This window comes from Sander vitreus, chromosome 19 (genome assembly GCF_031162955.1).
Source record: "Sander vitreus isolate 19-12246 chromosome 19, sanVit1, whole genome shotgun sequence".
Lineage (NCBI taxonomy): Eukaryota > Metazoa > Chordata > Actinopteri > Perciformes > Percidae > Sander > Sander vitreus.
In genome coordinates, this window is record NC_135873.1 from 19,146,407 (window position 1) to 19,162,609 (window position 16,203).

A 16,203-nucleotide genomic window follows, 5' to 3' on the forward strand; every position below is an offset into this window, starting at 1 on the left:
TATGAGCAGACATCCAAGTATTAACCACGGGCCCGCGGATATCAACGCAAATGATATTTTAAGAATTGGGACATCCTGGCCCGCTGAGATGGATTTCCTGGGCACAAGCCTGATTATAGTGCAGACAATGAGGCAAAATGCGGGAGAATTGGGATAGGGCTATCTTGCATTATATTACCTCAGTAGGAGTAGGAGAAAGCAGCTGGGGGGTCTGCAAATGAAGAGGGGGAGAAAGCCAATGATTAGGACAAACTCATATGTGATGTTATATGACTTAACCATCCACCATGAGAGTAATCATTCAATGTCAGTGAGTCAGCACGTCCACAGTCAGGACATTCCCAATGGACGGATGAGCTGAATGAAGTGGGTCTAAGGTAAAGATGGTTTACTTCACACGCTCAGTACTATGGAACTGGGACTGCACTGCAAAGCAGGGCTGGGTACCCAATTCAATTCTTTTTAGGCACAGACTGAATTGCCCCTAAAGTATCGAGTATTGAAAAATGCCTTGTCATTCAATACCAAATTTCAATACCTAAGGAGCAAATCTCATCAGAGTCAGCGAGCCAAAAAGCATGCAGCATGCTTCAACCAATATCTAATAATGTCTGTGATTGGCTGTCTAACGTTAGACAGGAAAAACTCTACGTTACACAGAGACGGGGCTCATGTAGTAGGAGCTGTAAAAACGAATAAAAAGATTTGTGCCATTATGTGTAATGTTGTAATTTCTTTTTGTTTTATAAAATTGGTATAAAAAAAAATGTAGGAACCGGTATCAAAGTCACGGTATTGGTATTGGTACTGGTATCGAACATTTTTTAACGATACCCAGCCCTACTGAAAAGAATGATGTTTGTGGGAGAAGCAAGCATGGTGTTGATAAATGACCCTGACTGACTCCACTGTCAGAATGGGGGACGATGATTGAGGGATAGCAAAGCAAAAAAGGAAGAAAGAAAACTACTGACAAAAGGAAGTTTACTCAATCAAGTCAGGTTTTCATCTGTGTGAGATAGAAAAGCAATGAAACCTGAGAAATATCTTTTCATCAATGAAATGGCTTGGAAAAACACCATGCCATTGGCAGTACTCCTTAACCCAACGCACCAGCTGGTTTGTTACACAGGACATGCAAGAAGCCGTCATTGGAAACTGTTTGGAAAAGGACAGGCACTTTGAAAGAATACTTGGCAGGTGATTGGATGAACCATCTGTCTATCATTGTTTTGAAGGAACAGTGGCAGCCGTCACATGGTCTTTGGTGTTTTTTGCCCATTTTCTTGTGAGCTTGTGATCGTCGCATGTTCTCAAGATATCGCGAGAATTTACTTAATAGAATGAAATATAAAAGTACTTGAAATGTACCTTAGGGATTGGTAATATATCGATATTGTGATATTAGATTTTGTATATCGTAATATGACATGTCTTAATATGTCTTTTCCTGGTTTTTAAGGCTGCATTACATTTTAATTTTTTGATGTCATTTTCTGAACTTACCAGACTCTTCTAACTGTTCTAGTTTTTGTCTTTAACCACTTAGTCATTATATCCACATTATGAATGTGATGAATATGCATCTAAAATCTAATCTAAATAAAAATATGTTCTGATAGCACCAATAGTCAAACCTACAATATTGTTGCAATATTGGCATCAAGGTGTTTGGTCAATAATATCGAGATATCTGATTTTCTTCATATTGCCCAGCTCTAATGTACCTAGTTAATTCCCACCACTGGATTAGAGAGGTGTAAAGCTAGCTAGCTGTGATAGCCAGAGAGGTGTGGGGCTGGTCTACCTCTCCATAGTGCCTTTCTTCAGACGGGTAGCTGACGTATGGAGAGTAGGACAGCATGTCCGGCCTGTCTATGTTATAGATGGCCTTGGTCTTTGGAAGAGCCGCCAGGTCCTTGTAGTCCAGCATCTCCTCTCCTAGTTTGGCCTGGCAGCAGAGGGAAGAAAACATTAATCTATTCATCATGTACGGATATTAATATTAATATTAATTTTCTTGAGTAACTACAGATCATTAGTATACAGAATGCTGTTGGAAAAAAGATTAACTATGTGTCTTACATAGATGACTCTGCTGGGAGAGCCTGAGGCGCTGGATGCTGGGACTGAAGTAATGCTCTCAGATGAAGTCCGGGTCACCTGAAACACACACACACATACACAATTAGGGCTGCCCCCTGAAAGTCGAAGGGCCCTATTTTAATCATTAATTTTAATGATCTAAGCACACGGCATGAAGTGCCTGGCGCATGAGCGTTTAGGGCGTGCACAAATCCAGTTTTGCTAGTTTGAAGGCGGAAAAAAGGGTTGTACTTAGTGTCTTAACGTACAATATGTAACTTTCTGCCGCTAGGGGTCTCTCAACCAAAACAATGGATTGTAAACACAGACGTTTGATGACGTAGGGAAGTTGCGTGGAATTATGGGAGTTTTTATTGCTAAACGCTATCATTGATTAGAATGCTGTTCACGGACGAGTTTACCCATTCAAGTTTATTCATGTTATGTTTAGTAACGTTTATTCATATCATGCTAATAAAATGGCTGCAGTTTCCCCAACATAATTACGTTTTTCTTGATTCAATCTGTATTGGTAGCTGACCAGTTAGCTAATGAGCCAGCAAGCTAACAATAGTCGCTAATGTTAGCAGGTTTTACCACACTATCACAGTCTATTTCACATGCCAATGTCACCTTTTGGATTTTACCGGGCGGACGGGGTTTGTTGTAACGCTAGCTAGCTACTCAACGAGGCTGAGAGACGGGTGTGGGTGGAGATTCTCCGCGATGGCGATGATGTTCGATGCCTGTTGTGCAGCAGCAGAACATCTCCCAGCTGCCCGATCTCCCAATTCACTTTTCGTTTTGGTGCTTAACACACCTTTGTCGGGTTAATTTAGCTAGCTAACTGTAAAGACAGCTAAACGCGAAGGGGGAAGAAATTCGGCAGGGAGGAGATTTTCGGTACAAACACCGTTAGCGTTTACGGAGACGTAGCTAGCTAGCTAACATTATGGATGGCCGATGTTGTGACTAGGATGCCTGGGTCTGTTATTCTCTGTTTCCCGACGCTTCATTAAACTAGCGTTAGCGTTGTAAGCACCGGCTGGGGTTAACGGTAACTACAGTCAGGTCCATAAATATTGGGACATCGACACAATTCTAATCTTTTTGGCTCTATACACCACCACAATGGAGTTGAAATGAAACGAACAAGATGTGCTTTAACTGCAGACTTTCAGCTTTAATTTGAGGGTATTTACATCCAAATCAGGTGAACGGTGTAGGAATTACAACAGTTTGTATATGTGCCTCCCACTTTTTAAGGGATGTTGTAATTCCTACACCGTTCACCTGATTTGGATGTAAATACCCTCAAATTAAAGCTGAAAGTCTGCAGTTAAAGCACATCTTGTTCGTTTCATTTCAACTCCATTGTGGTGGTGTATAGAGCCAAAAAGATTAGAATTGTGTCGATGTCCCAATATTTATGGACCTGACTGTAGCTATTGCTACATGTTCCGGCTGTGTTGGCAGCTATCATACCGAATGATGTCTCTTTGTGCCGGGGGAGTGAGGCAGGCAGAGTGGAGTGTGCTAGCTGGCTAAATTAGCATTAGATTAATTGTCTATCTATACATCTAACGTTAACGTTACTAATGAACTTATTCGTGGGTTAGCGCAGTGCTACTAATAACTTGATGAGCGTGTTGAACGATGTTGTAACCATATAGAGGGTTTTCACCGACGTCACATTCTGGGCGGTAACCTGGATGCGCAGTGTGTAAGCAACTGAATGGAGTAATGGAGTATTGTGCACTTTGGATACTTTAATACTTTATGTCTAAACAACAGAAAAGCTCATCAAAACGCCTCCAAGATGCAAAGGCATGGAAGGACTTGGACCACAAAAAAGGCGCGATATTTTGAGAAATTACAGTTTACTGGCGGTGCAGATCCCTACATCCATGGCGACCCGGTGATTCTTCCTTCAGTTGCATATCCCGATATAGTCAACTACCTGGTTTTTCTCGCCGAGCCCATACACAGTGGAAGACCTTAAATCCTACAAAAGTTTGGAGGCTTATAACCAGATGGTGTGTGGATGGGTGAGGGAGACGCAGTACCAAGTCATTAACGACCAATGTGTTGTGAAGGCCAAAGTAAGTAATGCAATAACGTCTTTAATCAACCTAACCTTAACTGTATGATATCATTGCGATACTCAAGGTGTAGCCAAGTGACTCTCAATAGTTTTTTTTTTCATTTCAAAGACCGAACAAGACAGATTTTTCCCTCGTAGATCCTGGTTGAGCTTTGCCAACCACGAGCGCCTCCTTTCCTCTGATAACTTCTGGCATTCTCCCTGGTTTTTAATAACTTTTGGAAGTCGATAATATTCCAAATGTTTTTCTCGGTCTGACCTATTGGTACAACCTAAAACACGGCAATAATTAACCATTTTCCTTGACGCCGTTCGGGATCTACTTCAGTGCCTGTGCTTTGTTGTGATGCAGAGTACCTCCAACATGGTGACTTTGGGTCTGAAAACCCTCTATGATGTTATCCACCAAGCATTAGCTAGCATTAATGTTAGCTACTTGTCAACCAGCACATACACTGTAGTAACATTAAGCTGGATATTGATATGTATCAATGAATAAGGTTTCTGCTGTATTACTGTGTGTGTACAGTGTTAACAGTATTTTTTTTCTGTGACATTGTATAATTTACTTACTTACTTAGCGACTAGCTAAATGAAACGTGACGTGTCTGAAAATAAAATAACAGATTTCTCTGGGTTTGCCATTTGATGGAAACATTTGGGATAGTGTAACTACACAACTCAAAAAACTATATAACATAGGTATGGTCGTTTTTAGACATTTTAATGCAGAAAATGTACATATTGTACCTTTACTTAATTCATAGGTGTGTTTTGGGCGTAACATGCAATAAACCAATCAGAGTGTTATCTCCCATTCCCTTTAAAAGCCAGGCGCGTTTGTTCCTTGGTGCATTGGTATATTTTTAATCTTTTACATGTTTGTAACACACATAGTGTGCACGCTGTGCACGAGCCTAAGCACATTTTACTAATGCACTGTTAAAATAACAATGAAAATGCTGCGTTATTGACGTTTGACCAGGTTTTTGTTGGTCAATGGCGCGATCACTTTCCGCTGCCTCAAGATAGCAATACGCCAAGAATGCAGCTGAACATACCTCCCTGTAAGACCTGCACGCCCATGGGAGCAGGTGCATTTGCTATTCAAACGACGTGGCCGCTGGACGGGAAATTGACAACTGCGTCGGTCTTAATCTAGCAAAGACTCTAATCATCAGTTGGATACCCCTAAGTCGACTGAGATTCTTCAAGTCAACCATTTTTTTTATTTTTTATTTTTTGGACATTTTGGCCTTTAATGGATAGGACAGTTGTAGACAAGAAAGTTGGGAGAGATAGGGAAGACATACAGCAAAGAGCCACGGTCGGATTCTAACCTGGGCCGCTGCGGTAAGGACTGAACCTTGGTACATAGGGTGCATGCTCTACCAGGTGAGCTACCAATCAGTTGTTTTTTTTGTTCTGTCAGTCAGTGTGCAGTGTACTTCTGCGGACATTTAGGCCAGTTTAAGCTCTGAGATAACGTTATCTGCTTTCTGCTTAGGAGTAATAAATATACAGCTCACAGCAACTTAATATTATATAGTCTCTGGCTTTTGTTTGATATATAGTGTCAGCAAAAAACTTTGTTGCACATTTCCGATCCGTAGCGTAGCAAATTAGCATGAATTAGCTCGGAGGGCAAGCTTAGCTTGTTTACATAAGTAAACGTGGCTGTCATCCTGAATGTCCCACCAAAGCCCCTTTATTAAGTCTGGCATTTCAATAAAACATTACTTGATAGTCTATATGAAAAAAACTTCTAATGTGTTTACACTAAAACTAAATCTGTTTAATAAAAGAGAGAGGAGGCGGTGGTCTGTGCATCTGGCTGTTGCCATTATTTAGGACTACATGCCGTAATGCTGTCTAACAAGCCGTGCACCGTGCAAACTGTCAAAAAGAAGAGGCGAACCATTAGTCCAAGATTCATATTATACAGCCAAATCGGATTCGGCTGACAAATTTCTGAGTCAGGTACAGCCCTAACAATTATGTTTTAATATATTGGATGCACACAGGTTTAGGGAGGTGACAGAGAGCGATATTACATATATTTATTGTTCATCCAATTAAAGGGGTCATGGCATGAAAAACTCACTTTGTCAGTGCTTGTGCACATACATGTGGAGTCCTTACCAACCCACAAACATCAAAATAAGACAACCCAATAGGTTTTTTGTGGGCTCCCTAGAGCAGTGGTTCCCAACCTTTTTTCCTTGGCGCCCCCCCCTACTTATGTCTAAGAAAAGCTGAGCCCCCCCCGAAACCGAAGTTGAGGTAACTCTCGAGATACAGCCTTACTTTCTTTTTTGATACAGAGGAGCTATCAGCAATTTTACGTTTCTCCGCCATGTTTCATTCATAAAAAAGTGATGACGTGGCGGCAGGAAAAATGAGGATGATAGCAGCTAGCAGCTGACCTGATGACAGCAAGGGCCACAGGTTAAGAGGTCCCGGAGGTTTGGCCTACTAAGTAGCCTGCCTACAATTTTAAGCGAGAACATAAAAAAAATATATATATATATATATATATATATATATATATATATAGTTTTTATACAGACTTTTGTATACGTTTAAGAAATTATGTTAAACGTATACAAAAGTTTTTTTTTACCTCAACCTCAAACCAGATAAAGACTTGCGCACCCCCTGTGATCTTTGCCGCCCCCCTGAGGGGTGCCCGGAGCCCAGGTTGGGAACCACTGCCCTAGATAATAAAACATGGGATTCAACAAGCCATTCAGATTCAGCTCTGTCACATGCAGCCTCATTAGAATGTATACCGCCCCCCATCTGAGTATCTACCGTTGCAAAGGTGCGCCATATTTTTCTTGCAAGCCAATCAGAGCAGACTGGGCTTTTTCAGGAGGGGGGCTTAAAGAAACAGGCGCTAAAATGAAGCATTTCAGATGAATCTGAAAATGAGCTTAATTTCTCTCATTCAAGGTCTTTGTGTAAGAGATATTTGATTCTGATTTTCAATTCAAATCTGCCTTGTTCTTTTCCTTTAAGGAACCACATTAAACTCTGTTCAGTGCTGCATGTGCAGTATTACAGTAGTTAGTTATTGTTTTGTTCATGAATTAATCCCTTGGCTATTTTTTAATTAACCGATTTTTTTGTCTGCAAAATGTCAGAAAAGATTCAAATTCAAACACCCATCACAAGTCTCCAGAACCCGTGGTGACTTCTTTAAACTACTTGTTAACAACAAATTAGTCCAACCAACCATTCAATACCAAAAGATATTCCATTTACAATTATATAAAAAGATAAATAAGAAAACTTAACCACATGTATATTCAAAAATGTTAAAGTATTCCTTTAAACTATACGCCTAAATATAAACTATTGACATTTTTATTATTGTTGGTGCACTTTGTTCACCAAAGAGCAAATTTGTATTTCATTATGTTCAAACAGCACACAAGTATCACACAGTGGTGCTTTTAGTGAAGCTGTGGCTGACATGGCGATCAGCACCAATCACAGTTATTGTTAAAGCACACAAGTTGAAGACAGAGGCAGCAGAGTCAGAACAAATTAAATATTGGTAGTTTGATCTTTATCATCTTGCATGATCATCAGATATAGCCTCTGTCTGTCAAGTTGTGAGAGTGTCTCTTCAGATACAGATGATATCTCCTACAGCTGCAGGTACTGACATACATCATCAGACACTCATCTCCACTTGCTCATGAAAGCATCCCTGTACATGCACAGAGTGATCAGATCGACATGTTACAGCATCATCAGGTGGCCTGTGGGTGTAGCTGCTGCTCAACATGAAGCAACTAAAGTAGTATGGGGTCAACAGTTATGATCAACCCATGCAGCGGATGGGAGTGGGGTTTGGGTGGGTGCAGCGACGTACAGGAGCACCAACCTGTTGCTCAGTGATGTCATTGAGCTGTATCCGGACCTGCTTCTGGGAAGGAGAAGGGTTATGATGAGGAATGAGGATGGGAGATGGAGGAATGGTAGATACTGGATGTGAGGCTGCAGGGCGGCTGATGCAACGCTAAAACAATGGTAATTTGTCCTGAACTGCCCACTGTATTGTGACTGGTTAGTCACATACTCATGGTACGTACTGATTTGTCTTGAGGTTGAAAGGTTGAACTTGTCATAGTCACTACATTTACACTTTTATTTTAAATTTTGAACACAGGTCTTATTATTTTTCACAATACCAAACACCACATACCTCTGTATGCAGATGATATACTGTTTCAGAAGGATATCTGGAAACAAAATTAATTTGGGAAAATCTGCACTATCCCCCCTGAATACCTCTATGAGACATTTGGCTACCCCATTAAACTCAGAACCTTACATAATTGGGAAAGGCAGGGCATCTTTATTTGTATAGCACATTTCAGCAACAAGGCAATTCCAAGTGCTTTAAATAAAACATTAAAGAGCAGCAAAAACAATTAAAAACATCAGTTAAAGTGAATATAAAAACAGCTAAAATAGAATAAGACAGGTGGGAAATAGAATAATAGAGGTCTCCATCCACCCCTCAGTTACAAGCCCTGTGTCAATTAACTACAGCAAGGTGCTTGTGAAGTTAAAGACTGAACTACAAAGATGGAGCACATCTCACCTCTCATTCCATGTTCGTATTTCATTTTTTTAAATTAATGTTTTCCTACGAATCAACTTTTTCAGCTCTATGCATCACTCAGTGGAATTAATTATATTCTGCTACCTCCAAATTTATATGGGGTAAAAAGAAACACAGACTCTAACTTTCAACCCTCCAGAGACCAAAATGTGACGGTGGACTGGGATTTACAAACTTCCAATGATACTATTGGCCATTTGTGTTGCGTCCTTTTTCCAAATGGTTGGATTCCATTGCCTATGTGTCCTGGTACTCTATAGAGCAAAACCTTGTTCTCCCTCATAGACTACAAGCTCTAATCTATTTCAACATTTTGACTAAACATTCTAAAACTAAATCTGGCTCCATTTCTGAACTAATTTCTGTTTGGCAATTTACTAATACATTTAGAAAATTTTCATCTAATTGGTACCGCCATTCTATCTTATTCCATAACTGTGGTCTCCATTTGGGAGGACGTCCAATATCATTCCCCCAGTGGAGTAATAATGGTGTACACACTCTGGAAGATGTTTTTAGAGCAATGGGTCTCTGCTCATTCCAAGACATTCAGAAGCTCTTTCATTTACCTGGACTAGACTTTTGTCTATCCAAAACAACAATGCTGAGCAACGACATGTGTTTTAGTACTTATCAGAGAGGTCTAGGACAACATCGGAAAGTAATTCAACTACTATTTCATTTTTAGCCTTCAATTTAACCAATTCCATCTCCCTATTTACAGTTGTACAATTAAGAAACAACATCTTACATCTTCCCAAATGACATCCAAGTAACAATGTTTAGTAAAACAAAATGGGCTCTGTGTTCTAATTTCGATCTATTTTGGTTCCAATGAGGATTTGTGACAAAAAGCCTCATGCATCTTATTTTATCTTGACGAGTATACAGTTGTGGCTCAGCAGTCTTTCCACCCACCTTACTCTTCTCCTCCAGCTTGGCTGCTTGTCTGCATGGAGGATGCCAGATGGTAGATCCTGAAGACAGAGACAGGAGCTGTCAGATTGGGATTGTTTCCATTTACTTCCAAGAGTAAACTTAAAACTCTCCTCTTTGATAAAGCTTATAGTTAGGGAGTGAGGAGTTGCAGGGTTTGTCTTGGCCCAGGTTTGCCTTGACCAGCTCTTAGTTATGCTGTTATAGTTTTAGACAGCCGGGGGACTTCCTTTGACACTTTGAGCTCCCCTCTCCTCTATCTTTCCATCGTGTGCATCTATGGCCCAGAAATGCTTGTTAATAACTTAGCTCTGGGGAGCTTATTCCCCAGAGTCCTTATGTTTTCTCGCCCCGCAGTTTTCATTAGGGTGGCACCTAAATCATGGATGCAGCTGTCGACGTGGTCCTGCTCGGCGCCCTGCTTTGCCCTGCAGTGCCCTGTTACACCCTGCTATGTCCTACAGTGCCCTGCTATGTTCTGCTATGCCCTGCAACGTCCTGCTATGCCCTGCAGTGCTCTGCTACGCCATGAACTACTACAACTACTATTTCTAGTCATAGTTCCATTATCTTTATTGTGACTATAATTGTCACTGTTCATCACACCACCAACTGGCACCGTCAGACACAGCCTACCAAGAGCCTGGGTCTGTCCGAGGTTTCTCCCTAAAAGGAAGTTTTCTTCACCACTCAAGGTTTCCTGCTCTTGGGGGAACTATTGGAATTGTTGGGTCTTTGTACATTATAGAATGTGGTCTATCTGTAAAGTGTCTTGAGAAAACTATTGTTATGATTTGATACTATAAATAAAATTTAATTGAATTGTTTCATCCAACATTGCACGTGTCAATTCACATTGTTGCTAAGGATCGCAATGGTGGTTGGTCGATCAGTCGGTCCACCAATTTGCTCCAGACTGAACTGTCTCAGCAACTCCACATGATCATCCCACCCAGGTGCACAATGGAACGCTTCAGGCGCTCATTTGTGTCCTCAGACAGTACAACAGTAGTAGACCCATAGACTGTCCTATTCACTCTGACCAGCCAGCCACAATCACATCACAACCATGGTCGTGAGTATCATATACTGCTTGCATGTAATGTTTAGTCTAATTGCTCTTTTATAGTTTACAATTTTTGTCCGATTCTTATTTTTGTTTTATATACAGTGCTTTAATTTATTCTACCTTTCTCTATGTACCTGAACTTATTTCTGTCCTCGTGCCTGATCAATAAGGAATTATTTCATAAACTTGGTGATTCCCTGAATTTTTACACGGCGCCATCTTTACTGTTAAAATTTCACTTTTTCGACACAGCATAGTATAGTAATATTTTGCGTGGCAATACTTTATAGATACATGGAAACCAAGTATCAATCTTTTATCATTGCATATCAGAATTTAACTTTTTGCTACTAATTGCTTTTTTCAGTCCACTAGATGTTTGAAGTGAGATGAACAAACAAAGTTTTCCTTTGGGGACAACTTTTAAAGTTGGAAAACAGGCAATAAATTGCAATATATCCCAGAATATCGCAATATGTTTAAAATCGCAATAATACCATATAGTGACATAGGTATGATGATAATATCGTATCGTGGGGCCTCTGTGGATTCCCACTCCTATGAAATACCTACTGATGACTAAATACCCCACAACTAATGACATTCTCTGTGTCCTCAGCTATACTTTGTGTTTAGGAAAAATAAGTTATTACGTATTATCAATTAGTATAATGAATTAGTAAATGTTAGAAAACATGCTAATTCAGATGGTGGTGATACATGACCATGGTGAACATCAGGGGCTAAACATCAGCATGGTAACATGGTCCGTGTCAAACAAGAGAAAACTTTGTCAACAACTGTTTTATATATATATATATATATAATTTCTGTTTGTTCATCTCACTTCAAACATCTAGTGACTGACTTTGTATTACTCTTGTACTAAAAAGTTAAATTCTCACGTGCAATTTATATAATAAAAGGTCGATACTTGGCAATATCAATAAAGTATTGCCAGGCAAAATATTACTGTTAAATATAAATGGGTCCAGGCTAAACCCCGAACCTCCTCAAGTCCTAGAAACGCCCTTGGCTGCTAGCATGGCTGCAGACTCTACACAAAGTATGCTACAACTTGGTTATTTGGTATATTTCGGACACATTTAAAAAACTACAGTTGGTATTTGTTTGTGTAATACTTCGTACTTCATTGTTTTTGCCTGCTGTATATTAGCTTGTACTGTATGTTCTGTTTTTAGCAACTTTACAGGGTTCCTGATGCTAGCTTTATACAACTATTTTTTTCCTGCAAAAAACAAATGTACATTCTGACATTAATTGCTGATTGCTGACAGCAATATTGATTCAAGATAAAGCAAAAAAAAAATTCCAACATCATTTTTTACCAAGGTGCCCTTGAGCAAGGCCCTTAACCCCAACCGCTCCAGTGGAGCTGCTCAGTGGCCAGCAGATCAGACTGCGGTTGTGCTAGTCAGCTTCCAGGTGTGAATGTGTGCAGCTGTGTGAATGTGATCAGGGCGTTCCTGCAAAAGAGAGGCTGCCTCTCAGTGAAACTCCCCTGAATAAATAAAGGTTAAATAAAAAAATAAAAAAATGTTCATGGCTAGGCTTTCAGGAAGCTTTTTTCACCACTAAATCAATCTACCCTAGAGTGACAAGTAGCAGTTCAATGCGAGTTTAGATAAATGGAGCAGCAATGGCAAAGCACCAGCTGCTACTTTGTGTTAGTGCCACAGCAGCAGTAAATAACAACTGTAACCCAGGCCATTAGGAGCAAGGAGAGCCACAATACACTGGGTTCATACTGCTGATGGTGAGTAATAGGATATAGAGACTCGCGCAGCCTTGCACTCAGCTGCAATATGAGATGCATGTTGGTCTCATTTGTAGTCGTAATGCAGCCAATTATATTTGGAGTAGGGAAAGAAAGAACTACAACTAGGGCTGGACGATTAATCGAAAATGTATCGACATTGAAATTCTGAAGCTGTTGTTGACGTATTTTTCCCATGGCGATAATTTCGATAATTTATTCCTGTTGATAGGCCTACTTTCTCCCTAAAAACATCCTAATGCGTGTGTAGTCACGTGACTTTGCCCGGACCAGTCAGCTGCATGGAAATCATAATGGAGGATAACTCAAACACTGAGTCCGAGTCAGCTGAGCAACTTGTGCCCCAAAAAACCATGGTGTCCGTTGTCTGGAAACATTTTGGCTTCAGAAAAGATTATTTCGAACAACGTGATTAATTATCATTCATTTATCGAGGTAAAATGTGGATTTAATCACGCTGCGGGAGCATTTCATTAAGACCTGTTTAAAATTAATTAAGACCTAGAACACAATTCTTCAGCGAATTTAAGACTTTTTAAGGCCTAAAAGTTTTATTTAGAAATTTTAGACTTTTTAAGACCCTGTGGAAACACTGTTGTGTGTTAGCACTGAATCCTTTGTGGTCAGGCAGATACAGTACCTATCCTGAGGTTTGGAGCTATAGATCTTAAAGATAGATAACATATGTCCCAAAAACAGCTTATTTACCTTGCAGGTACATTTCTTCTCCCTCTGCAAACATCTGCTCACAGCGGGCACAGCGGGCACATGCAGGGTGGTAGTGCTTCTCTCCAGCCTGTTGAGCATTAAACAAAAGGACAGGTTACGGTATCACACATTGTTGGGTTGGGTGTCTTTAGGGGTACTAAAGAAATTAAGTATTGCAATTCAATAAAGTTTGGGGACTTGAGACATTTAATAAGTATTCAGGATCAGAATTGAAACAAAAAAGCCCAGATATGATGACTTTTAGTCCGTATGAAAAACAGTGTCCTACACTTCCCACAATGCAACTCAAGTCCAAACTCAGATAACCCTCATAAAAATCAGTGGAGTGGCTCTTTATACTGCAGTCATATCCTTTAAAAGCAGACCTAGAAAGCCATTGCCATTAGGAAAAGAAAAACAATAGATGAAATGTTAGCAATTACAAAAAACTGTTAAGTTATGAGATACACTTGTATCTCATAACTTTTACATTAGTCAATAGAACTTGTACTTAATAATTCATCATTTTTGACTTAAAAACTTAACAACTTAACTTAACCACTCCTAGTGCAGTGGATGAATAGTTAAACAAGAAAACAGTGGTAGTGAATTTCATAGCTGAGTGCTTTTATGGAGGAGTATGTCTAATGTTTTGTCTGTTGTACTCAGAGTTCATAATGGTGTTGGAACACCTACTACCTCAACCATAGAATGATGCAAAGACATGAGTGTTTTCATGGGCATTACATGCACTACCATACTCTCTGTGTGTCTGAATTCACACTTTAATAGAAAGGTCATAATTAGCGTATTAAAATGCTGATGCAGCATAAACAATCAGTCCCGGAAGTGTTGCTGAGCTAATTTTAATGTGCAATTAGCATTACATGATTGTGTAGTGTGCCACTAGCTACAAATGACCAGCAATGGAAGAAGTATTCAGATCCTTCACTGTAGTAAAAGTACTAATACCACACTGTAAAAATACTCTCTTACAAGTAAAAGTCCTGCATTGAAAATGTTCCTTAAGTAAAATTATGTAAGTACTTAATGCAGAAAAATCCTCCCATTTTAGAAAGTGTAAAGGATCCAAACAGTTGTGTGTTTAATGGTCTAATCATTTCAGCTGGACTTGTCGGCCGTTATATTTTTGGCTAATTTCATGTAACACATCAGATTTTATAAACTACATGTGTTTTGTGTGCAGATATTTTAATGTGTAAAGTAACTAGTAACTAAAGCTGTCAGATGAATGTAGTGGAGTAAAAAGTACAACATTTCTCTCTGAAATGTAGCGGAGTAGAAGTAGAAAGTGGCATAAAAGAAAAGACTCAAATGAAGTACCTCAACATTTGTACTTAAGTACAGTACTGGAGTAAATGTACTTTGTTACATTCCACCACTGCAAATGACAACAAAGAAAAGGGTGTGTTTTATTATTTAGCCACAAGGTGGGGCACTTGTGTTGAGTAAGGAGCACTGCATTTCCAGAGAAAGGTACAAGAGTAACATGGGCGTTAAAGCATTCCAATCAACTTAACGTTAGCATTCCACTTGACTTTAAAGACTTGTGTGAATTGTCACATTATTTTACACTTCAACTCAAACTGTCCAAAGCTTACTACACATTTCCCAATAACCCTAAACAGTGAGTAGGCAGTGGCAGACCATTTATCTTGACTTGTGTGTTTAGCATGGAGTTTATATTTCATGGCTTGACATTTAGAAGCTAATGGGGGAGATATGTTATCCAGAGCTTGAGTAAGGGGAGAGGTCATGGTGAGGATGGCTGTGTCTGTAATACTGCTTTGCAGTTATCATGTGAATTGTTTCTGGGCTTGTGAGACCACAGGGCCACTGGGGGAAGAGGTCTTCAGGTGGCCCTCTAAGGACCCAACCCATTGGGAACTTTTTGGGGTCATATTATCCTTGGGTTTCTCTGGATCGAGTTTCTTTGTTTTGGAAAAGTTATTTACTGTATGCATGTCGGGTTTGGGTAGGTTTTCCATGGGTCCATATCAGCTTGGGTCCAGCACTTTGGACCCATGAAGACCTCTACATTTAGAGCAAAACATCCCAGTAGTTAGGCAGTTTCAGTGCCTTGTTAGAGGGCACCTTGGTAGTCGTTGTTGCAGTTGAGTCCAGGGATTAAAATAAAACGTATTTAGTCCAAATCCTGATATTCTCCCCAAAACCACCTCCTTTTAACAAGTCATCCAGTCTGTTTGGTAATCCAAATACCATTTCACTTGTGTAGTGGTGATTTTCTCAATACTAGTGCCTTATTCTGTCTTGTATTGTGTTGTCACAACAAAAACCATAATTTGAATTAAGCAGAATTATCTCACTCTGTTGTCAGATTTTCTTGTTAAAAACACGTATGATTTACTGACTCAATAATAAACTAAACGACTCAAGATGGATAGTTTTTGTGTTTTCTTCTTCATGCCAAACAGTCATCTGATGTCTGCTGATCCCTGCCTCCCCAAAGGCATCCCATCTTGCTTTAACAGCGGCCTGATTACGCACCATCCCCTCTGAGGTCCCTCCATTTTGCTGCATCATTTCAATGGAATCATACCAGAAAACAGGATGCCGACACCCTCTTTCTTGGAAACACCCTGCAGAACGCTCATTGCTCAATGCTATGGACCGAATGGGCAGCAGAAAGAGAGATGAAGCAACCAGAGACATGTAGATCTGACCAATGAACAGGGAGACTCCAGGTCCAGGTATTATTGGGAGAAAAACAAAGGTCAGGTGCTTGAAAACTGGCAGCATGTTGTGGCCGCCTTGCCAAAAGCTCATATTTTGAATACGATAAGAAAGACCTAGAGAAAAGAGGAAGTTGACTTTGAAACATT

General features: G+C 39.9%; 1 protein-coding gene across 1 annotated transcript in view; it reads right to left on the bottom strand.

Annotated features, from left to right (window-relative positions):
• Positions 1-16,203, bottom strand: part of ablim2 (actin binding LIM protein family, member 2) — a 98,666-nt gene that overhangs the window by 33,719 nt on the left and 48,744 nt on the right. Inside the window, exons 7-11 of the mRNA XM_078276154.1 lie at positions 13,340-13,427; positions 9,747-9,805; positions 2,086-2,163; positions 1,808-1,951; positions 179-211 (exon numbers count right to left, since the gene is read on the bottom strand). Coding sequence (XP_078132280.1) covers positions 179-211; positions 1,808-1,951; positions 2,086-2,163; positions 9,747-9,805; positions 13,340-13,427 — 402 coding nt within the window. The remainder of the gene's footprint in view (positions 1-178; positions 212-1,807; positions 1,952-2,085; positions 2,164-9,746; positions 9,806-13,339; positions 13,428-16,203) is intronic.